General features: G+C 38.4%; 1 protein-coding gene across 1 annotated transcript in view; it reads left to right on the top strand.

Moving 5' to 3' along the window:
- Positions 1–22,151: 22,151 nt before the first annotated feature.
- Positions 22,152–25,637, top strand: part of GLRA2 (glycine receptor alpha 2) — a 207,022-nt gene continuing 203,536 nt past the window's right edge. The window contains exons 1-2 of the mRNA XM_018044055.1: positions 22,152–22,747; positions 24,885–25,018. Of these exons, the coding sequence (XP_017899544.1) occupies positions 22,680–22,747; positions 24,885–25,018 (202 nt within the window). The 5' untranslated portion in view covers positions 22,152–22,679. The remainder of the gene's footprint in view (positions 22,748–24,884; positions 25,019–25,637) is intronic.

The following is a 25,637-nucleotide window of genomic DNA, read 5'->3' as shown; positions in this document are numbered from 1 at the left end:
CACTACTTTTACTTGTATCTTATACCTTCCTTCTGCAGTCATTTTCTTTTTTTTGAAATACTATGTACCTCTAAATTTTACTTCTCTTTTATCTCTTTTTTTAAATACACACACACACACACACACACACACACACACACGTGGCTGACTGGGTCTTCAGTACAGTTCAGTTTGTTGCATCAGTCATGTCTGACTCCTTGTGACCCCATGGACTGCAGCATGCCAGGCTTCCCTGTCCATCACCAACTCCTGGAGCTTGCTCAAACTCATGTCCATCGAGTCGGTGATGCCATCCAACCATCTCATCCTCTGTCGTCCCCTTCTCCACCCGCCTTCAATCCTTCCCAGCATCAGGGTCTTTTCCAACGAGTCAGTTCTTTGCATCAGGTGGCCAAAGTATTGGAGTTTCAGCTTCAGCATCAGTCCTTTCAATGAATGTTCAGGACTGATTTCCTTAAGGATGGACTGGTTTGATCTACTTGCTGTCCAAGGGACTCTCAAGAGTCTACTAATACCACAGTTCAAGAACATCAGTTCTTCAGTGCTAGCTTTCTTTGTGGTCCAACACTCGCATTCATACATGACCACTGGAAAAACCATAGCCTTGACTAGATGGACCTTTGTTGGCAAAGCGATGTCTCTGCTTTTTAATATGCACTGCAGGCAGAAGCTTTAACCTCTGAGCCACCAGGGCTTAATATGCTGTCTAGGTTGGTCATAACTTTTCTTCCAAGGACAAAGCGTCTTTTAATTTCATGGCTGCAGTCACCATCTGCAGTGATTTTGGAGCCCCCCCAAATAAAGTCTCACACTGTTTCCACTGTTTCCCCATCTATTTCCCATGAAGTGATGGGGCTGGATGCCATGATCATAGCTTTTTGAATGTTGGATTTTAAGCCAATTTTTTCACTCTCCTCTTTCACTTTCATCAAGAGGCTCTTTAGTTCTTCTTCACATTCTGCCATAAGGGTGGTGTCATCTGCATATCTGAGATAATTGATATTTCTCCAGCAATCTTGATTCCAGCTTGTGCTTCATCCAGCCCAGCATTTCGCTGATGTACTCTGCATATAAGCTAAATAAGCAGGGTGACAATATACTCCTTTCCCAATTCGGGAACCTGTCTGTTGTTCCATGTCTGGTTCTAACTGTTGCTTCTTGACATGCATACAGATTTCTCAGGAGGCAGGTAAGGTGGTCTGGTATTTCCATCTGTTTAAGAATTTTCCACAGTTTGTTGTGATCCACACAGTCAAAGGGAGAAGGCAACAGCACCCCACTCCAGTACTCTTGCCTGGAAAATCCCATGGACAGAGGAGCCGGGTAGGCTGCAGTCCATGGGGTCTCGAGTCAGACAAAACTGAGTGACTTCACTTTTACTTTTCACTTTCATGCATTGGAGAAGGAAATGGCAACCCACTCCAGTGTTCTTGCCTGGAGAATCCCAGGGACGGCGAGCCTGCTGGGCTGCCATCTATGGGGTCGCACAGAGTCGGACACGACTGAAGCGACTTAGCAGCAGCAGCAGCAGCAGCAGCACACAGTCAAAGGCTTTGGCATAGTCAATAAAGCAGAAGTTTTTCTGGAACTCTTATGCTTTTTCTATAATCCAACAGATGTTGGCAATTTGATCTCTGGTTCCTCTGCCTTTTCTAAATCCAGCTTGAACATCTGGAGGTTCACAGTTCACATACTGTTGAAGCCTGGCTTGGAGAATTTTGAGCACTACTTTGATAGCATTTGAAATGAGTGCAATTGTGTGGTAGTTTGAATATCCTTTGGCATTGTCTTTCTTTAGGATTCGATGAAAATTGACTTTTTTCAGTCCTATGGCTATTGCTGAGTTTTCCCAAGTTTGCTGGTATATTGAGTGGAGCACTTTAACAGCATCGTCTTTTAGGATTTGAAAGAGCTCAACTGGAATTCCATCACCTCCACTAGGTTTGTCTGTAGTGATATTTCCTAAGGCCCACTTGATTTTGCATTCCAGAATGTTTGGCTCTAGGTGAGTGATCACACCATCGTAGTTATCTGGGTCATAAAGATCTTTTTTGTATAGTTCTTCTGTGCATTCTTAATATCTTCTGCTTCTATTAGGTCCATACCATTTCTGTTCTTTACTGTGCCCATCTTTGCATGAAGTATCCTCTTGATATCTCTAATTTTCTTGAAGAGATCTCTAGTCTTTCCCATTCTACTGTTTTCCTTTATTTCTTTGCATTGATCACCGAGGAAGGCTTTCTTATCCCTCCTTGCTATTCTTTGGAACTCAGCATTCAAATGGGTATATCTTTCCTTTTTTTTTTTCTTCTCCTTTAGCTTCTCTTCTTTCCTCAGATATCTGTAAGGCCTCCTCAGACAACCATTTTTCCTTTTTGCATTTCTTTTTCTTGGGGATGATCTTGATCACTGCCTCCTATATAATGTCATGAAGCTCCATCTATAGTTCTTCAGGCACTCTGTCTATCAGATCTAATCCCTGGAATCTATTTGTTACTTCCACTGTATAATTGTAAGGGATTTGATTTAGGTTATACCTGAAAGTTTTCCCTATTTTCTTCAATTTAAGTCTGAATTTTGCAATAAGGAGTTCATGATCTGAGCCATCTGGTCTTGTTTATGCTGACTGTATAAAGCTTCTCCATTTTGGCTGCAAAGAATACAATCAATCTGATTTTGGTATTGACCATCTGGTAATGTCCATGTGTAGAGACCTCTCTTGTGTTGTTGGAAGAGGGTGTTTGCTATGACTAGTGTGTTCTCTTGGCAAAACTCTGTTAGCCTTTGCCCTGCTTCATTTTGTACTCCAAGGCCAAATTTGCCTGTTATTCCAGGTACCTCGTAACTTCTAACTTTTGCATTCCAGTCCCATATGATGAAAAGGACATCTTTTGGGGGTGTTAGTTCTAGATGTTCTTGTAGGTCTTCATAGAACTGTTCAACTTCAGCTTCTTCAGCATTACTGGTTGGGACATAGACTAGGATTACTGTGCTATTGTATGGTTTGCCTTGGAAATGAACAGAGATCATTCTGTCATTTTTGATACTACATCCAAGTACTGCATTTTGGACTCTTGTTGACTATAATGGATACTGCATTTCTTCTAAGGGATTCTTGCCCACACTAGTAGATACAATGGTCATCTGAATTAAATTCGCCCATTCGAGTCCACTTTAGTTCACTGATTCCTAAAATGTTGGTGTTCACTCTTGCCATCTCCTGTTTGACCACTTCCAATTTACCTTGATACACGGACCTAACATTCCAGGTTCCTATGCAATATTGTTCTTTACAGCATAGGACTTTACTTCCATCACTAGTCATATCCACAACTGGGCATTGTTTTTGCTTTGGCTCTGTCTCTCAGTTCTTCCTGGAGTTATTTCTTCACTCTTCTCCAGTAGCATCCCTAGTAGTGGCTCAGAGGGTAAAGCGGCTGCCTGCAATGCAGGAGACTTGGGTTCGATCCCTGGGTCAGGAAGATCCTCTGGAGAAGGAAATGGCAACCCACTCCAGTACCTTTGCCTGGAAAATCCCATGGATGGAGAAGCCCGGTACACTACAGTCCATGCGGCTGCAAAGAGTCAGACATGACTGAGTGACTTCACTTTCGCTTTTCCTTTCCTTTTCTCCAGTAGCATATTGGGTGCCTACTGACCTTGGGAGTTCATCTTCCAGTGTCCTATCTTTTTGCCTTTTCATACTGGTCATGGGGTTCTCAAGGCAAGAATACTGAAGTGGTTTGCCATTCCCTTCTCCAGAGGACCACATTTTGTCAGAACTCTCCACCATGACCCGTCCATCTTGGAAAGCCCTACAGGGCATGGCTCATGGTTTCATTGAGTTAGACAAGGCTGTAGTCCATGTGATCAGTTTGATTAGTTTTCTGTGATTGTAGTTTTCATTCTGTCTGCCCTCTGTTGGATAAGAATAAGAGGCTTATGGACGTTTCCTGATGCTGGGTCTTAGTTGAGGCATTCAGGAGATTTAGTTGTGACATGTGGAATCTAGTTTCTTGACCTAACCCAGCCCCCCTGAATTGGGAGCCTGGAGTCTTAGCCACTGGACCACCAGGAAAATTCCCATTTCTCTTTTATTCCTTTCTTGACATTTCCATTGTCAGTAAACAGTCTTGGTTTCATTTGGACATATATTTCTTTTACTTTTGTTTTAAAAAGAACTTTGCAGATATATAATTCTAGATTGATAGTTATATTCCCTCAGTATAATGAATAATTAATTTTATTATCTTGTCCTCTTATTGCTGAGAATTCAGCTGTTCATCTAATTGTGATCACTAAGTAATTAAAAAAAAATTGATTCCTGACTGATCTCAAGGTCTTTTCTTTGCCTTGAGTATCTTTAGTTTTACTTTCAGTACAATTTATTTAGGTGTCATCATTTTCTCATTTATTCTGCTTGGATTTTATTAGAATTTCTAATTCTGATGATTCAAGTTTTTCATTAATTCTGAAAAATTTTAGTCATCACTTCTTTACTAATCACCACTTCTGAAATCTATTATTTCTTTGAAACTCTTGTCATGTGATAGATCTACTCACTCCATCCTCTATATTTCTTAACCTCTCTTTCATGTTTTCAAATTCTTTGTCTCCTTATGCTATCTTTCCAGATAATATCTTTGGTCTCTCTTGCAGTTCAATAGTAATCTCATATGCTATATCTAATATGATATTTAAATAGCTTATTGATTTGTAAATATAAATTATTACAGTTTTAATTTCTAGGTATTGTATATAGTTCTTCTTGAGCCACTTATTTCTCACTCATCCTTTGCTTCTATAATTGTTAAACATGATTAATACATTTATTCTAAGTTTGATAATTTTAATATCTGAAGTGTGTGTGTCTTTATTATTCATTGCTTCTCTTGGCTCTTTTGGAGGCCTTGTTTCATCATATGTACTGTGATTTTTGTTTGCAAAACTTTGAAGTGTGTGTTGAAATGTGTCTCTCCCAAGTGGACTAGCATCATTTCCACCAGAGGTGTTTGAAGCCATCAACTTAGAACAACTTTAAATAAGTTCTCGGTTTGAGGTGTTTGAAGTATATATGTAATATCACAATCCCATATGATGTCTTCCTGTGGTTACAAATTCTCAGATATGTTTTTGTTTCATTTAGAGTCAAGTTTTAGGTAGGCAAATGCTTCTGCATTCTCTCTCCTTTTCTGTGGTTTATACAGAGGGTCTCCAAATAGACCACCCACCTTGTCTAGGATCTAGGCTTTCTCCCTCATTCTACCTCTCCCAACCCACCAAGCTGCCATTAAGACTAAAGTCATAAATCTTGGTAAATAAAGAGATACGCCAGGGCAACTCCTGTCTTTAGCATTTAAATTTTTTTTTTTTTTTTTTTGCGGGCAGCCCCACTTTACTGTGCCTGCTGTCCCCTGCCTGCAGCATTTAAATTTTAGTCTGGATTCATGCTCTCTTGTTTTGGGTCCCTGAGAATTTCTCTCAGTTCATGGCCCATTCAACTTTGCTTTAAAAAAATATTTTATCCACAAATTTTAGGTGTTTTGTCTTAAGAGGTTTTTCTACTCTATCTACTCTTTATTGTTTGAATTGGAAGATGACACAACACTCTCTGCAAACAATACTGACGATCCTTTGACATGGTTCCTATAGTTAATTTTCAAAGACAACTGCCCGGTGAACTATACCCCCTAGTATTCATACCCTAGAGAAGTCTCCTTCCATATTGAAACTGAGTTGGCCATGTGTAACCAGTAATATGTAGCAGATGTGACACAGCATGACTCCCAAACCTGGGTCATAAGAATCCTTGCAGCAGTATCTTCCTTATTCTCTTAGAATGCTAACTGTTGAGACTCACCTTCTCAGAACTTATGGCACTATGGTGTATGAAGCCCAAATCTTAGGGAAAGGCCATGTGTAGATCCTCTGGTTGACTGTCCCAGCTGAGTTCTCATCCAATACCTAATACGCAATATTAATACCAGTCATGCAAAGAAGCCATCTGGAAGTCTGACCTAATTGAGCCCTCAGACGACTCAAGCCTCAGCTTCCACACTACAGCTTGAGAGATCTTCGACAAGAATGTCCAGATGAACCCATTCCACATACAGAAACTTGAGAGACAGTAATTCCAATAGTTATTTTTTGTGTTTGTTTTTAAATCAAGGTTTATTGAATTGTATGTAATAGCATTCTACTTGGACATCTTTGTTGTCATTAAGTCACTAAGTTGTGTCTGACTCTTTTCCAACCCATGGACTGTAGCCCGCTAGGCTCCTCTGTCCATGGGATTTCCAGGAGTCTATAATTGTAGTCTTGGAAGAAATATAAATTGGCAATTGTTATTTTATATATTTTTCACATAGTCAAAAAAGTATGAATTGTTATAAAAATAAATATGTTTCTTTCTGAGTTTTCTAAAGTACTTTATCTTTTTCTAATCATAAAAGTTAAATATGTTCATAATAGACAAATCAGAACCTATATTAAAACAGAAATAGAAAAAAATTCAGTAGTTCCATCATCTAAAACCAGAATTAATATTTTTGCACATTTATTATGATTTTATATTGAAGTTTCTTTTTAAAAATTATTATATTATTTCCTTTCCTTATTATAAATCTAACATTTTTTAAAAAAATTATTTATTTTTAATTGAAGGATAATTGCTTTACAGAATTTTGTTGTTTTCTGTCAAACTTCAATATGAATCAGCTGTCAGTTCAGTTCAGTCGCTCAGTCGTCTCTGACTCTTTACAACCCCATGAATCGCAGCATGCCAGGCCTCCCTGTCCATCACCAACTCCTGGAGTTCACTCAGACTCACATCCATCGAGTCAGTGATGCCATCCAACCATCTCATCCTCTGTCATCCCCTGCTCCTCCTGCCCCCAATCCCTCCTAGCATCAGGGTCTTTTCCAATGAGTCAACTCTTCGCATGAGGTGGCCAAAGTATTGGAGTTTCAGCTTCAGCATCAGTCCTTCCAATGAACACCCAGGACTGATCTCCTTCAGAATGGACTGGTTGGATCTCCTTGCAGTCCAAGGGACTCTCAAGAGTCTTCTGCAACATCACAGTTCAAAAGCATCAATTGTCTGGCACTCAGCTTTCTTCACAGTCCAACTCTCACATCCATACATGACCACTGGAAAAACCACAGCCTTGACTAGACGGACCTTTGTTGGCAAAGTAATGTCTCTGCTTTTCAATAGGTTGGTCTATCTAGGTTGGTCATAAATTTCCTTCCAAGGAGTAAGCGTCTTTTAATTTCATGGCTGCAATCACCATCTGCAGTGATTTTGGAGCCCCCCAAAGTAAAGTCTGACACTGTTTCCCCATCTATTTGCCATGAAGTGATGGGACCAGATGTCATGATCTTAGTTTTCTAAATGTTGAGCTTAAAGTCAACTTTTTCACTCTCCTCTTTCACTTTCATCAAGAGACTTTTTAGTTCCTCTTCACTTTCTGCCATAAGGGTGGCATCATCTGCATATCTGAGGTTATTGATATTCCTGGCTTGGAGAATTTTGAGCATTCCTTTATTAGTGTGTGAGATGAGTGCAACTGTGCGGTAGTTTGAGCATTCTTTGGCATTGCCTTTCTTTGGGATTGGAATGAAAACTGACCTTTTCCAGTCCTGTGGCCACTGCTGAGTTTTCCCAAATTTGCTGGCATGTTGAGTGCAGTACTTTCACAGCATCATCTTTCAGGATTTGAAATAGCTCTACTGGAATTCCATCACCTCCACTAGCTTTGTTCATAGGGATGCTTTCTAAGGCCCACTTGACTTCACATTCCAGGATGTCTGGCTCTAGGTGAGTGGTCACACCGTGATTATCTGGGTTGTGAAGATCTTTTTTGTGCAATTCTTCTGTGTATTCTTGCCACCTCTTCTTAATATCTTCTCCTTCTGTTAGGTCCATACCATTTCTCTCCTTTATTGAGCCTATCTTTGCATGAAATGTTCCCTTGGTATCTCTAATTTTCTTGAAGAGATCTCTAGTCTTTCCCATTCCGTTGTTTGCCTCTATTTCTTTGCATTGATCACTGAGGAAGGCTTTTTTATCTCTCCTTGCTATTCTTTGGAACTCTGCATTCTAATGGGTATATCTTTCCTTTTCTCCTTTGCTTTTCACTTCTCTTCTTTTCACATCTATTTGTAAGGCCTCCTGAGACAGCCATTTTGCTTTTTTGCATTTCTTTTTCATGGGGCTGGTCTTGATCCCTGTCTCCTGTACAATGTCACGAACCTCCATCCATTTCATCAGGCACTCTGTCTATCAGATCTAGGCCCTTAAATCTATTTCTCACTTCCACTGTATAATCATAAGGGATTTGATTTAGGTCATACCTGAATAGTCTAGTGGTTTTCCCTACTTTCTTCAGTTTAAGTCTGAATTTGGCAATAAGGAGTTCAGGTATACATATATCCCCTCCCTCTTGAACCTCCCTCCCATCTCTCTCCCATCCCACTCCTCTAGATTGATACAGAGCCCCTGTTTGAGTTTCCTGAGACATACAGCAAATTCCTGTTGGTTATCTATTTTACATATGGTAATGTAAGTTTCCATGTTACTCTCTATATACATCTCACCCTCTGCTCCCCTCTCCCCGTGTCCATAAGTCTGTTCTCTATGTCTGTTTCTCCAGTGCTGCCCTGCAAACAAATTCTTCAGTACCATATTTTTAGATTCTGTATATATGCATTAGTATATGATATTTATCTTTCTCTTTCTGAGTCACTTCACTCTGTGTAATAGGCTCTAGATTCATCCACCTCATTAGAACTGACTCAAATGGGTTCCTTTTTATGACTGAGTAATATTCCATTGTATATATGTACCACAACTTCTTTATCCATTACTAATAGCTATTTTAAACCATAAAAGTTTGGAGGTACTGTATTATACAATCACACATTAGCAGAACAACATTTAAGTCTTTTTGGGATTAGCGGCCATTTTATCTTTTGAAGCGCGTTTGCAAAATTAGGCTATGATGAGCTATGCTAATATATCATAGGACATTTTAATTTCCAAATCTTTAGAAGGACAGCATCCAATTTCTGTTTTCATATATTATCTACACCCATCAATTAACAACTAAATGTGCATGACAGTCACATAGACAATTAAAATAGACAACATATGCTTTAGGTATTAATCATTTTAAGTGTGAATGACATTAGAAACTTAGAAGATAATAGAAGAACACATCTTCATAATCACAATATTGATACATTTAAGCCAAAAAAACCAACATGTGTAAGGGGAATATAAATTAATTTATATTAATAATACAATAACCCCTTCATAGATCACAGGCTTGTCATGGCAAAAGGGCTTGCATAACTCAATGAATCTATGAGCCATACCATGCAGGGCCACAAAGGTTAATGGAGTTTTATCAAGAGAAACACTTTTTTTCCAACAACCTGAGAAACAACTCCACACAAGGACATCATCAGATGGTAAATACCAAAATAAGATTGTTTATATTCTTTGTAGCCAAAGATGGAGAAGCTCTATACATTCTGCAAAAACAAGACCTGGAGCTGACTGCAGCTCAGATCAGCTCCTTATCGCAAAATTCAAGCTTAAGCTGAAGAAAGTAGGGAAAATCCATAGGCCATTCAGGTATGATCTAAATCAAATCCCTTATGATTATATAGTGGAGGAGATGAATAAATTCAAGGGCTTAGATCTGGTGAAAGAAATAATTGCTCAGTCATGTCCAACTCTTTGCAGCCCCATGGACTGTAGCCTGCCAGGCTCCAACATCCATGGGATTTTCGAAGCAAGAATACTGAAATGGGTTGCCATTTCCTTCTCCAGGGGATCTTCCTGACCAGGGATCAAACCCAGATCTCCCACATTGCAGGAAGACTCTACCATCTGAGCCACCAGGGAAGCCTTAGAGGTGGTAGACAGAGTGCTTAAAGATCTATGGCTGGAGGTTTATAACACTGTACAGGAGGTGGTGACCAAAACCAGCCCCAAGAAAAAGAAATGCAAGAAGGCAAAGTGGTTGTCTGAGGAGGCTTTACAAATAGCTGAGAAAAGAGAGAAGTGAAAGGCAAGGGAGAAAGGGAAAGATGTATCCAACTGAATGTAGAGATCCAGAGGATAGCAAAGAGTGATAAGAAAGACTTGTTAAGTGAACAATGCAAAGAAATAGAGGAAAACAACAAAATGGGAAAGACTAGAGATCTCTTCTAGAAAATTGGAGATATCAGGGAACATTTAATGCAAGGATGGGCATGATAAAGGACAGAAAGAGCAAGGACCTAATAGAAGCAGAAGAGGTTAAGAAGAGGTGGCAAGAATATACAGAAGAACTATACACAAAAAAGATTTAATGATCTGGATAACCATGATGGTGTGGTCACTCACCTAGAGCCAGATATCCTGGAGTGTGATGTCAAGCGGCCCTTAAGAAACATTATAAGAAAGCTGTGGTACATATACACAATGGAGTATTACTCAGCCATTAAAAAGAATACATTTGAATCAGTTCTAGTGAGGTGGATGAAACTGGAGCCTATTATACAGAGTGAAGTAAGCCAGAAAGAAAAACACCGATACAGTATACTAATGCATATATATGGAATTTAGAAAGATGGTAACGATAACCCTGTATGTGAGACAGCAAAAGAGACACAGATGTATAGAACAGTCTTTTGGACTCTGTGGGAGAGGGAGAGGGTGGGATGATTTGGGAGAATGGCACTGAAACATGTATAATATCATATAAGAAATGAATTGCCAGTCCAGGTTCAATGCAGGATACAGGATGCTTGGGGCTGGTGCACTGGGATGACCCAGAGGGATGGCACGCGGAGGGAGGTGGGAGGGGGGTTCAGGATGGGGAACATGTGTACACCCGTGGTGGATTCATGTCAATATATGGCAAAATCAATACAATATTGTAAAGTAATTAGCCTCCAATTAAAATAAATAAATTAAAATTAAAAAAGAAAAGAAACATTACTATGAACAAAGCTAGTGGAAGTGATGAAATTCCAAATGAGCTATTTAATTTCATAAAAGATGATGACTGTTTAAGTGCTACACAAAATATGTCAGCAAATTTGGAAAACTCAGCAGTGAGCCACAGGACTGGAAAAGGTCACTTTTCATTCCAGTCCCAAAGAATGTTCAAACTACCATACAATTGTGCTCATTTAACATGCTAATATAGTTATGCTCAAAATCTTTCAAGTTAGGTTTCAGCAGTTTGTGAACCAAGAACTTCCAGACGTACAAGTTAGGTTTACAAAAGGCAGAGGAACAAGAGATCAAATTGCCAACATTTGTTGGATCATAGAGAAAGGGAAAAATTCTAGAAATACTTCTGATTCATTGGCTACACTAAAGCCTTTGACTATGTGGATCACAACAAACTGTGGAACATTCTTAAAGAGATGGGAGTACCAGATCACCTTACCTGTCTTCTGAGAAACCTGTATTCAGGTCAAGAAGCAACAGTTAGAACCAGACATGGAACAATGGACTGATTCCAAATTGGGAAAGGAGTATGTCAAGGCTGTATATTGTCACTCTGCTTGTTTAACTTATATAAGGGTACATCATGCAAAATGCCAGGCTGGATGAATCACAAGCTGGAATCAAGATTGCCAGGAGAAATATTAACAACCTCAGATATGCAGATGATACCACTGTAATAGCAGAAAGTGAAAAGGAACTAAAGGGCATATTAAAAAGCAGAGACATTACTTTGCTGACAAAGATTCATCTAATCAAAGCTATGGTTTTTCCAGTAGTCATGTATGGATGTGAGTTCACTTCAGTTCAGTCACTCAGTCATGTCCAACTCTTTGCAACCTCATGGACTGCAGCATGCCAGGCCTTTCTGTCCATCGCCAATTCCCGGAGTTTGCCCAAACTCATGTCCATTGAGTCAGTGATGTGATCCAACCATCTCATCTTCTGTCATCCCCTTCTCCTCCTGCCTTCAATCTTTCCCAGCATCAGGGTCTTTTCAAATGAATCAGCTCTTCGCATCAGGTGGCCAAAGGATTGAAGTTTCAGCTTCAACATCAGTCCTTCCAAGGAATACCCAGGACTGATCGTGAGAGTTGGAGTATAAAGAAAGCTGTGCACCAAAGAATTGATGTTTTTGAACTGTGGTGTTGGAGAATACTCTTAAGAGTCCCCTGGACTGCAAGGAGATCAAACCAGTCCATCCTAAAGGAAATCAGTCCTGAATATTCATTGGAAGGACTGATACTGAAGCTGAAGCTCCAAGATTTTGGCCACCTGATGTGAAGAACTGACTCATTGGAAAAGACCCTGATGCTGGGAAAGATTAAAGACAGGAGAAGGGGATGACAGAGGATGAGATGGTTGGATGGCATCACCCACTTGACATGAGTTTGAGCAAGTTCTGGGAGTTGGTGATGGGCAGGGAAGCCTGGCATGCTTCAGTCCATGGGGTCACAAGGAGTTGGACATGACTGAGTGACTGAACTGAACTGAACTGAAGAGGGTGAAAGAGGAGAGTGAAAAAGCTGGCTTGAAACTCAACATTAAAAAAAAAAAAAACTAAGATCATGGCATCAGGTCCCATCACTTCACGGAAAATAGAAGGGGTAAAAAGTAGAAACAGTGACAGATTTTGTTTTCTTGGGCTCCAAAATCACCGCAGACGGTAACTACAGCCATGAAATTAAAAGCCACTTGCTCCTTGGAAGGGAAGCTATGACAAACCTAGACATCATATTAAAAAGCAGAGACATCACTTTGCCGACCAAGGTCTGTATAGTCAAAGCTATAGTTTTCCCAGTAGTCATGTATGTATATGAGAGCTGGACCATAAAGAATATTGACAGGTGAAGAACTGATGCTTTCTAATTATAATGCTGGAGAAGACTCGTGAGAGTCCCTTGGACAGCAAGGAGATCAAATCAGTCAGTCCTAAAGGAAATCAACCCTGAATATCCAGTGGAAGGAAAGCTGAAACGTTAATACTTTGGCCACCTGATACAAAGAGCTGACTCATTGGAAAAGACTGATGGTGGAAGATTGAGGGCAGCAGGACATGGGGGCGGCAGAGGATAAGATGGTTGGATAACATCATCAACTCAATGGACATGAATTTGTGCAAACTCCAGGAGATAGTGAAGAACACGACAGCCTGGCAAGTTGCAGTCCATGGGGTCGCAAAGAGTCAGACACAATTTGATGACTGAACAACAAGAGTACAATAAATGTGAAAAGCTGTACGGCATGCTGCAGTAACATATATTACTAGCAAAAGATTGCTATAAAATAGACTTTACACATAAATAAGGAAAAAGAAACAACCTAATTGAATAGTTTTTAAAGAAACAAACAGATTTTTCATAGATATAACGTAAATGGCCAGTAAACATATTGAAAAGGTATTCAGGCTCATTAGTAATTAGATAAATAAACATATACAGACTAAAAGCACAATGAGACACTATTTAACATTGGCAGAAATTAAGAAGTCTGACAATGCCAAATGTTGGTGAGTATATAAAGAAACTAGAAACTCTGTCTCCTATGGTGAGAGTATCAATTATTAGAACACTATAAGAAACAACGTGGTATCATCCAATGAAACGAAACTGTGCGTACCTTAGGATTCAGTAACTATTCCTCCAAATATGCACATGTACGGAAGAAGAAGTGAAGAAGAATATTACGCAGCAGTATTTATCATAGCAGAAAACCTGGAAACAACCCAAAAGCCCATCCATCAGCAGTAGAATGGATGAATAAATTGTGAAATGCTCAGAGAACCGAGCAATACAGTGTGAAGACGAATGACTTCTTGCTACGTGCAATAACATAATACGGACCAAACAAAATAAGTCACAGAAAAATACAATCTCATTCAATTTATGTATGCATCAAAACATGAGAAACTACACAGTATGTGTGTATGTGTATGTTAGATGATAAAGCAAAGCAAGAATATGAGATCGTAGATTAGCATTCAGGAGGCTTTAGAAGTTTTGGTTTTCTATGTCTCACACCATATGTGGTTACATAGAAATTTGTTTTATCATTATTATGCATTTTCTATAAATATTTCACATATATATTTTAATAAAAATGTAGTATTTCATAATATGCCATTTTCAAAAAGCAACTTAAAGTATTAATTAGCCTGTCCAACTCTTTGTGACCCCATGGAGTGAAGCCCGCCAGGCTCCTCTGTTCATGAGATTTCCTAGGCAAGAATACTGGAATGAATCGCCATTTCCTCCCCCAGGGGATCTTTGCAATCCAGGGATTGAACCTGCATCTCCTGCATTGGCAGGTGGATTCTTTACCACTGCGCCAGCTGGAAAGCCCTATTAATTAGCAGTGGAGTTGATTAAAAATAGAGCATGAAAAAGAGTAGTCTGAGAGCTTGAGATGTCTCTATCAGTCCATTTGAGATAGGATCTACTCAACTTCTTCACATTTCAACCATATGGCAGAGATCCTATACCTCTAATATCTCTAATTTCCTGTTTATCCCTGTTTATCACGAAATTTTCCAGGCAGAGTGCACACAAGAAGCTTACACATCACTCAGTCCATGGGTTACTTGGTAGCCTGATAGCAACATTTCCATTCTATGTGGTTTATATGATATATAGTTAGTATGTCACATCCTAACATATTTGGGGCACAGACAAGATTAATTTTGTGAACCAGCCAAGCTAATAACCAAAGTTTAAACTGAAGAATCCATAGGTGAATGCCACATTTTGAAGCTCTTAGGTGTCAGTAAACTGATCTCCCCAGATGATACCCTGACCTAGAGACCTGCTTCCATAGTATTTATTTTTCTTACCTTCACATATAGATCATAAGTCTCCAAAAGACCAAAATAATGTATAACTTTGCCTCATCTTCAGAGAAATATACTGTATTTTGTATATAGTAAATGCTCGATTAATATTTGTTGACTGGTTGATTGACAGAATTGTTGATTACCTATATTCTTTACTGTCAGTATCTATACTACACTTTACAACAATAAGGAAAATGCCATCACTGAGTATAATGAATGGAACTCCATTTCAACTACTAAGTGCTAGATTACTTGCAAATGTAAAACTTTTGCTATTGTCCAACTGAAAATAATACACTCTTTCAAAATCAGCTTCTTTTCAGTCTTCTGTGAACTTAGATGAGGCATTTTATATGGGCAGGGGCAAGCATCATCAAGTCAATAATGAAAAGTTAAAACCTGAGAACTCTCCAAAAGAAAATTTCCGCAAGAGTATAATAATAACTAAGGTGATGTTGAGGTGGTTTTTGCATCAGTTGTAGAACCAAACCTAGGAAAGTCTAAGACAGGTGATACTGCAGCAGCCAATCTTATTGTTATTCATTATTTTCATTTTGAGAATTGTACCAAAGAAGGAACCTTTCTAATACATTCAAGAGGGACTATATTTGATTTATCCTCCAAATTATTGTTTGCCTTCTTCATGTTTATGAAAAGAAATGCTGCATTTTTCACATTAGCCAACAGAGAAGCAATCATTTGTATGAATCATCACTGGAAATAGAAATTGTTTCAAGTGCTGGACATATTTGTGGTCTGTAAACATTGAGCACTAATAAGCAGAAGAATTCCAATCATAAAATGATTTTTCTGACTTCTAAGTCATTTTATCCAGAAATGCTCTGGACAGACATCCAATTGTCTGCATGGAACCAAGAAGAGCAGTGATTTCACATTTACACTTCATGGTCTTGAAGCTTGCCTCTCTGTATGCAGAGCATCTTTATTCAAACCACAAGATTAAGAAGAGAGAATTTAGTTGGATTTCTAAAAATTAAAAACAATAAATGTAAGGCAACATCAGCTGTTTAGGCATCCTTGCTCTGTAGACAATGTTGGACATTAAAAACAGCTTTAAAGCCCTGAATACTAGTAGCAGTGGGAACTATGCTTCATTTTTTTACCTCCCTGTTAAAATTCCAGCCCTCCTATCAATTTATTTAACCCAATGCAATGGGCTCTACAGTGTGCCTTTTATTTCCAATATAACCACTGCAAGGAGATGAAGGACATAAAGGGCCAGTGAGGGGCCATGCGAGTTGAAAGCCAGTTGTTGACTCTGCAGTGGTAGCTTAGAGATCTAGGATTTAAGAGACAGACTCTCTACCTGATCCTTGAGATATTACATATAGCATTCCCCGCCCCCCCCCAAAAAAAGTGGCAGGAGCTTCCCTGGTGGCTCAGTAGTAAAGAATCCTCCTGCCAATTCAGGAGACACAGGTTTGATCCCTGGCCTGGGAAGATCCCACATGCCACGGGGCATCTAAGCCTGTTGGCCACAACTATTGAGCCCATCCTCTGGAGCCCAGGAGCCAAAAGTACTGAGTCCACGTGCCATACTACTGAAGCCTGTGCTCCACAACAAGAGAAGCCTCCGCAACGAGAAGTCCTCGCACCGCAACTCGAGAGTAGCCCCCACTCCCCGCAACTGGAGAAACACATGCACAGCAACTAAGACCCAGCTCAGCCACAATAAAGAACAATTTTTTTAAATGGCAATCACTAAGCATTGATCTCACAAACTATACATTTGAACAAGTATCATAATAACCATGCAGGCTCATGTCAAAAGATTTTCTCACTCAGAAATCTATTCTAACCTAGGGCCCTCTAGTGAGAAGGTCTGTTGGAGGCAGAAGAATTTCTCCTAAAATTCAGAAGGTGCAGTTTATCAAAGTGAAATTGGCTTTATCATTTTCTGTGAGGAAGCATCCTTAAGCAACTAAAGATGTGGTAAAACAACTTCTTGCCCTAATTTACCTCAAACCTCTGCTTCTCAGTTGGTGTCAATTATAAATTAATGATTCCTTTCTTAATCACTACTTCATCTTTTCAATGGAAGACAGGATGCTCATGTTTGAGAAGGACCATGTCTCTTCACGAAGACCTGTAAGAGTTCATGAGACAACTTGATAAAGGATATTGATCTATTAGACATCTCTCAACTCTTTTCCTAAGGAAACAGACTGGGAGACTCTTAATAATGGGTTTTTCATTTGACATTTGTGTGTATGAATTTAATGGAGACCAAAATTCTATCAAGAAAGGGGCATTACTTCAATGGAATTATAAACATAATTTTCAAATAGTTGGGTATATAGTAGCTTCTCAGTGACTTGAAAAATATCAGTCATACAGATGATAAGAAATAAGTCCGTTCCCTGGATAGGGAATATAGAAAGGATGACTTTGTCACTTAACAGTAATGGGGACTTGGGAGAATTGATCAACTTACATGAGCTTTACAGGGAAGCCCGGCATGCTGCAGTGCATGAGGTCACAGAGTCAGACACAACTGAGAGAATGAACAACAACAACAAATTCCTCACTGGAAAAAACAGTGAGAAATCATTGTTCTGCCTACACATGGTATGTATGTTTGTATGCTACAAAGCACTATGTATGTTAGAAATTTATCAATGTCCGTAAATAATACTTATGTTCAAATGATACCGATGTTCATAAGAAACGTCTCTTTGTTTACATCTATTTAGAATTTTAAAACATGTAGTATCATATAGACCAAATACTGTGTATTGATCCTTATGATGTTATAGGATGGGTCAGAATCTTCTCTTTTCTCTGATGAGTACAAAATGAGGGTGCCACATGCCTTAACCAACTGTGATTTAGTGAATTAGAACCATAGGTGGATTTGACTTCGGGATTCCATTGCATTGCAAATATGACCTTTTTCAAACTCCAGAGACTTACTCTCCTTGAAAGTGGAATTGTCCAAGGGACAGAGTGAAAACATGAATTTTAGCAGTCAATAGATGCTAAGAACTGAGATTAAGAACCCAAAACACACAGTCAGCTATGATTTCTCAAGACTTTCAAGAGTATTCTATATTTTATTATAGCAATATTATCATCCCTATTTTATATATTATGACAGTGACACTCAGTGGAATTAAATGACTTGCCTAAGGTCATATAAGTGATCAGTGTTAGAGGTGGTACCTGAACTAAGGACATCCGGTTCACAGTCTCCTACTTGTATTTTCATTTCATGCTATAGGCCCCCGCACCACTGAGCTGGCTCTTCTTTCAAATAATTATAGTTCTCAACTTGTTAATCCCCTAACAAGTTATTTTTTGACAGAACGATACATATTTAAGTATACTGGTTTTTTTAAGCAGCACTTTTGGGTGCATTCAAAAAACTACATTCTAATCACCATCGATACCATTATGATTCCTGTCATTAACATTGAATGGATGGATATACTATGGTAGAAAAAACCAGAGGCCCTCCCCTCCCCCATCCATTACAAAGCTCATTGAAAAAATGCAAGTTGCTTAGTCGTGTCCGACTCTTTGTGACCCCATGGACTATACAAGTCCATGGAATTCTCCAGCCCAGAATACTGGAGTGGGTAGCCTTTCCCTTCTCCAGGGGATCTTCCTAACCCAGGGATCGAACCCAGGTCTCCCACATCGCAGGCAGGTTCTTTACCAGCTGAGCCATAGGGGAAACCCAACAATACTGGAGAGGGTAGCCTATTCCTTCTCCAGCGGATCTTCCCGACCCAGGAATTGAACTGGAGTCTCCTGCATTGCAGGCAGATTCTTTACCAACTGAGCTATCAGAGAAGCCCCACAAAGCTCATTATCTAAGCAATAATTGTACACATGTGTACATGCAACGGTGACAAGCTATTTGAATCAAAGTTGCTGAGTAGTAAAGAAATCTGTAATAGGGAGAGTTGACAGAGTCATGCAGGTTAGGAAAGCCCTTCTTGAGGAAATGACATTTGAAAAGAGATTTGAGAAATAAGATACGCGAAAAAGACAAAATGAGAGGCATGAGCACTCTCTGGGATTAAGCAAAATGGCAAGTGTGAGGGACTAAAAAAATGACCAATATGGTTAGAAGAGAAGGAATAAGATGAAGGACAATGTAGGCATGGGCCAGACCATGTGGCACTTTCAGATCACGTTAAGCACTTTTCTTGTTCTACCCAAATATCAACAGAGAGTCATCATGTTAATCAGAGGGCACGACATAATCAGATTTTGATTTCTGAATAACTGTTCTGGCTGCAGTGTAATAATGAGGTGGTAGAGGATCTGCTGTTGGTGCGGGTAGAGAAGTAAGGTAACTATTGCTGCAATCCAAGCAAGAGACAGGATAACTCAACTAGGGTCATGGAGGCTGAGATGGAAAGAAGTGGACAGATTGGTAAATATTTGAGAGAAAATCAATAGGGCGAGGTAAAGACTGAATATGGTAGGTGATGGAGAGAGAGTCTTAGAGTTGATGCCTTAGCTTTTGTTTGGTGATAATGAAATAGGAGCAGCAGAACAGAAACAGGACTTGAAGGAAGTATTAAAACCTTGGTTTGGACATGTGGACTTTATGGAACCTTTGAGACATTCAACGGGAATTGTTTAGGAAGAAGTTGGATGTGTAGGTCTGCATAGAAATATAGATTTGTGTGTCATCTGCATAAAAGGAAAACGCAAGTTATAGATGTGTATAGTATTGTCTAAGAGAGTGTAGAATAAGAAGATGAGAGGACCTAGAATACAAACTTTAGAAAATTCAACTAATATAACCCAGGAGGATGAGGAAACGCTTGCCAAGGAGACAATACACTAGGCAAGCCAGGAGTGTACTGTGTCACAGGGTCTAGAGAAGAAAGCCCTTGAAGAGAACAAAATGGTGGCTGCTGGGGGTGGAGGACAGGGAGAAATGAGGAGCTGCTAATCACTGGGCATAGTTTCAGTGATGTAAGATGAATAAGTTCTAGAGATGCACTGTACAGTTCTGAGACTATAGTTAAGAACATTGTACTTTACACTAAAAAATCTGTTGAGAGTAAATTTCAAGTAAAGAGCTCTTTCCACAATAAAACAAAAATAAATTTAAATAAAAGAAGGGAAAAGAGATGTTAAGTGCCATGGAAATGTCAAGTAAGATGACAACAGAAAAAAATATCCTTTGGCCTTAGTTACAAGGAATTCATTGGCAAACTCAGGGAGAGCTGTTTCTATAGATTGACAGAGCTGGAATCCAAATTGAGGAGAGCTGAGAAGTATAATGAGGAGGTTACATTAGGTCTTCTCTAAAGTTCCCTCCAACTCCAAAATAATATAGACTTTGATTTCATGCTGCTAGCCAGAGTTTCCCTTTGTCACAGGTTTCCCTACTCACCCTACTCTCGGTTACTAACATTGAAAGAAATGACTGGCAAAGATTTTATTACTTGAAGCATCATTACAACCTCAAAAAATTTTTGGACAAATAATTTTCCTATACTTTTACATATATAGTTTCGCTTTTGGAAAGAATCTAGAGCACAAAAAAATCTTGTATGATTTTTCCATAGCACCAACTGAAGAAATATATTTCCAGGAATTGATTTTATTTTTTGGGTCAGGACTGCAGGGATAAAATCAGGTCTAGAGTTTCCATGTGGATGAATTTGGAAGTGAACAGATTCAAACTGCAGTCCAGGGATGTCTCACTTTACACTAGACTGTTTTTCTTTTAAATTGAATCACTTTTTCTGGGCTTTGTGAGTTAAGAAAACACTTCCAAAGAACTGATTTTGTATGTAAACAGAATGCTTGCGCACTGCTGCTTTTCATCTAAAGAAAGGTCCTATATTCTCACTGTCTTGGTGAGATAGAAATCTGATAAAAGGGCATACATAACATTGCCACTCAAAGTGTGATCAGTGGGGCCAGCACCATCAACATAAGCTAGGAACTTGTTAGAAATGCAGAATCTCAGGCACCACCTCAGACCTACCAGATAAGAATATGCATTTCAATAGGACCATCAAGTGATTTGTTAAGATTAAAAGGTAAAAAGAACGTGCATTTTTTCTCAGAATTTCCTTTTTAAAATCACAGAATTCCTTGTTACTCTGCTATGATATTTAAACTTATCCATGTGCATATTAGTCATTTATGGAATAAAAATTAATCATTTTATTTTGTTTTAAAATTAAGACCTGCAGTGGAGTGCCAAGGAGATGGACAAAGTATATTTTGCAGACAAACAGTAGGTTACTCACCCAGCTCATGGCAGAACATGAATTTTTCTTCTTCCCTTGCCAGGAGTTGATAATTACTTACATTGAACTATTTATCCTTCCTCTTTTTTATTAATAATATTTGTAAGTTTAATTTGAAATAGCAAGGTTACCTGTCATGCTTTTTGTACAGGATTTATAAACTTGCACTATTTTCTCTCTCTTTAGCCAATTTAGGAGAACATTTACACTTTATTACATGACTCATCCCTGGTGATTAACATCTGTAATGGGCAGAATAAACTCAACCTGCAGTCTCACCCTTCCTTGCTCCAGCTCTTACTGGGAGCCCCACTCTAACCTTTAACCAGGGCAGGAAAAGATTGCTACTGCCCCCTGCCGGCCTATTTTATTTTTTCTTCATTACAAATCCGTGACTTGAAGAGGATGCCCAATGATTTTGAGCCGCTAAAGAAAGCTCAGCGAAGGGGCTTTCCCTAGTAAAGAAGTAGAGAGATTCTTTGGGAACAGGCAGCTAAAATCAAATGAAAACACTCAAGGGGCGAGGAAGGTATAAAGGGCTTCTAAATTAAATTATCGATCCTCAAGAATCATTTTCTGCATATGGGTTTCTCTATGCCAAGGAAATGTCCCCTCCTTTTCAGCACAGGATTCCTCTTTCGCCTCTAGGTTCCACTGATAAGTAGACTACCCACTCCCCTACTGTAATTTCAGTACTATCGATTCTGTTCTCTGCTTCGCCCAGTTTTCTTTTCCCACACCTAGATCGTATTCCCTTCTTTTTTCAGCTTCAAACTCCCGTCCCGCCCACCCACCAACAGACTAGCATTTCCAGCTCAGACCGTAGCCTCCTTCACCCTCTCCATCTATCCTGACCTCTGCTCCTCTCTGGTCATCACCGCACCCCTTCAGCAACCCTTCGCTGAACAGCCAGTCACTCCTTGCCTTCAAATAGCAGGCATGTCCGCTCTGGAATGCCTCTCCCCGACCCCCGCCCCAAGCGACTGAAAAAGGAAACATGCGCACTTCAGAGCTAGGAGCTGTCCGAGTGCTGAAATTTATCGGCTGGGTAAGATCACGTCTCCGTCTCTTTCTGTAGCCCTCATTCCAGCACAGGATCTCAGCAATTTTGCCCTCTTCTTCCTACCCACTCTAGCACGCAGAGTCCTTTCTTATCCCTCATTTACAACTTCTTTTAAAAAGAGAACATTTTCTAGAGAAAAGAGATTCGCTAAATAGAAAGGACATAAAACAAAAGCCACTGCAACCGACTTCCAGCATGGCATTGTCACCAGCCCCCTTTGCATGGTGATGTGATTAAGGTAGCAGCATTTTTATTATTCAAGGAAAGCAGCTGGGGATCCATCAGTTCTAAGGCTTTGTCTCTCCTGGGTTAACTGATGGTCCTAAGCCCCCGTTTGACCTGACCATGATGCCTAATACTGGCACTTTTTGTTTTTTCTCAGCAAACTGTACAAACCCAAATCTCTTTTTGATTTTCAAGGAAACTAGATTCCTGCCAAATTTTGAGTCTGGACAATAAATAGATACTTTGTCTTAGCTTCTTTCTGGAATCATTTCGGGAATATTTTCTACAAGCATCACAGATACAGGAATGAACCGGCAGCTAGTGAACATTTTGACAACCTTGTTTGCATTTTTCTTAGAGACAAACCACTTCAGGTAGGTGAAACGACTTTGCATGCTGATATTTTCCACATGAAAACTGTTTGAAAGAGAACATGTCATGTAATTTTTATCTATTTTTCTATGTCCTGGACCATATTATGCTAATTTTATAAAGGAGAGTTAGAGTTCTTTTGTTCTTTTAAAAAGCTTAATTATGGTGGGAAGGTGGTAAATTTTCACAAAGGCAAGTTTTATGATGCATAATCCTACTTTATGCACTTGAATGCTTTTTCACAGCCAATGTGATATTAAGATACTCTGATGAGTTGCATGCTCTTTATATTTCTATATAATGGTGATTTTTTTGTTTTCAAATTCTTCTGCAAGTCATTTAAAGGGATTATTGAATGCAATGCTTTTCATATGGTGCAACTGATTGAATTAATTTGCTAGGAGCATGCTCATTTTATATAAAATATAAAAGAACCCAAATTCTTAGCCAACTTGGGACTTCTATTGTATTTCAATAACTAGATGCATACTATGAGAACTACAATTCAGGAAATTTCTTGAAACATCAAAAACATTTAAAAACTCATGCTATCACTGTAGTGTACTGTTCAATAAATTTAGAAATCTTATTGCCTATCAAAACTAAATTAATATGACATCTTTGTATTTATCCATGCATGAGAAATGGACTATGCATAATTAAAATAAGCAAGAAATCATTATTTGCATGCTTGCATTTTCTACTTAATTTATAAATCATTTAATCTTGCATTTTCTACTTAATTTATAAATCATTTAATCAATAGATACCTCAAAATATCAGATTATTAGCATTAAGTGAAATAGCCATCCTAATAGCTAAGAGGTTCTAAGACAAGATAGAGATAAGAGATGTTCGTACAACAAAGTATAGAACTCTTCATTTAATTTTCACCAAATTTTATGGTATTTTTTCACAGAACCAAGAGAAATGGAACATATAGCAATAATGCTATGAGTACTGGGAAAACCCTCTATGTTCCTTTCAGGTTCACACCTCCTACTATGATTAAGAAAAATCGTAGGCTGGGTTTTATTAGAATCATCATCATCATCATCTTCATCACCACCACCATCACCATTATAATCAAATAATACTTGATTAATCAGATGAATCTGCTTATGGGAATGTGAGTATTTCTAGGTGATTGTATCAATTTTAACTTTTACCAAATGTTTGTATCATCTTTGCACTAATATTTAATATTACTTCTTTGAAAAACTGTCAAGAATGTGGTATTTTCTTAGTGATAAGAATTAACAAGATTATTTGTTAAACTATTGAAAATAAAGCTTGAAAATACATACTTTGTGGAAGAAATCAACATTCAGTCAACAACTATGTATTGTGAAAGAATTCATTTCATTACAAACGAAGTATGCTCTTTTTATAAGCCTTTTAAGGAAAATAAAAATCTGAGAAGTTGTCCAATTACCATTTACTGTCTTAATGCAAAAGACAAACTGATTTAGAAGTTCTTTTTCATGAACACTTTACTAGAAAGTCAGCAATTTAAATGCTAATATATAAATAACAATGATAAAATAGAAGTACAGACGTGCTCATTGTTGACCTATTTTAGAATGAAGTTAAATTTACAAGTGAAGATTTTCTTTTAGACAACACATTGAAAATAGCTGAAAGTTGGAACAGAATCTAGCAGGTGAGAAAATGAGCAATGGGATAATAAGTCCATGGTTTACTTTGTTCTGCCCATCTTATTATACATATGTAGAAGACTTACATTAAGGGCTGAAATGCTGGAAGAATATTTTGAAAATCGTGGGGAAATGAGACAATCACATAAATTTTAGAAATTATCATCATTTCCCTGATGACACTAGAAAGAGCTTTATATATCCATAAAACCTAACCTAAAGCTATGCATGCTGTGTCATCTTAAACATCTTATGGCAAAGTTTGGTAACTTAGGAAATATGACTCAGGATTTATACCCTTTATCACTTAAAGTTACCTCAAGACCATATACACGTTAGGAAGTTGACCAAAAAGTTTATAACTTTCTTCTTATTAACATATCAAATATATTTATAAAACACGATGTCAAACATTCTGTGAACATTACTTCTCAGGTGATAAGAATGGAATTGTTGCTAAAAGAGTTAATGATGTGTTTAGGGCGGCTTTCTGCAAAGACCATGACTCCAGGTCTGGAAAACAACCTTCACAGACCCTATCTCCTTCAGATTTCTTGGACAAATTAATGGGAAGGACATCAGGATATGACGCAAGAATCAGGCCAAATTTTAAAGGTAGGTTCCACTTAAACTTATGTTAATTAAGTCTATGGGAAGTCCAGATGCTTGAATACACTGAAAGTTTTCAGGACTTTTTCTTACGAAATGAAAACAAAAAGCACAGTATTCATTTCATTTTCCCATTCTTTCGAACTAGTTGATTTAATAGCTTAAATTTTATGTGTTGTTTGCACACAAACACATAAACTTGCAAAAACTTTCCTCATTTGTGTTATGTTCCACAAGGAAAACTAAAATCTGAGATTACTGCCACATTCCCTATGTTATCTTGAGTGGGAGTGTGACCAGAAGTGAATATAAGAGCAAATGATGGACTTGATTTATATGAACGATTACACCAAGGTCTTTGGTTTGGGTTTTAAATACCTACTCCTAAAATGAAGTTTAAAATTCAATGTATAACATACCATTATATATACTTTCAAGCACTCATTTTTAAACCTTGTAAGAAAAGGCTCTAATTGAATATATTACAAACTATTGGGTCCTCTTGTTTAAGTATTCTCATTGTTTATTTGAAAGTATTTATCAGAAATTAACAAAGAAGATCATAGAATTGTAAAGTGCATATGTCAAAGATGGTGGATACTTTGTTCGATTAGAAACAAACCAA

Source organism: Capra hircus, assembly GCF_001704415.2.
Source record: "Capra hircus breed San Clemente chromosome X unlocalized genomic scaffold, ASM170441v1, whole genome shotgun sequence".
Lineage (NCBI taxonomy): Eukaryota > Metazoa > Chordata > Mammalia > Artiodactyla > Bovidae > Capra > Capra hircus.
The sequence above is the reverse complement of the archived record's forward strand: the minus strand, read 5'-3'. Positions and strand labels throughout refer to the sequence as shown.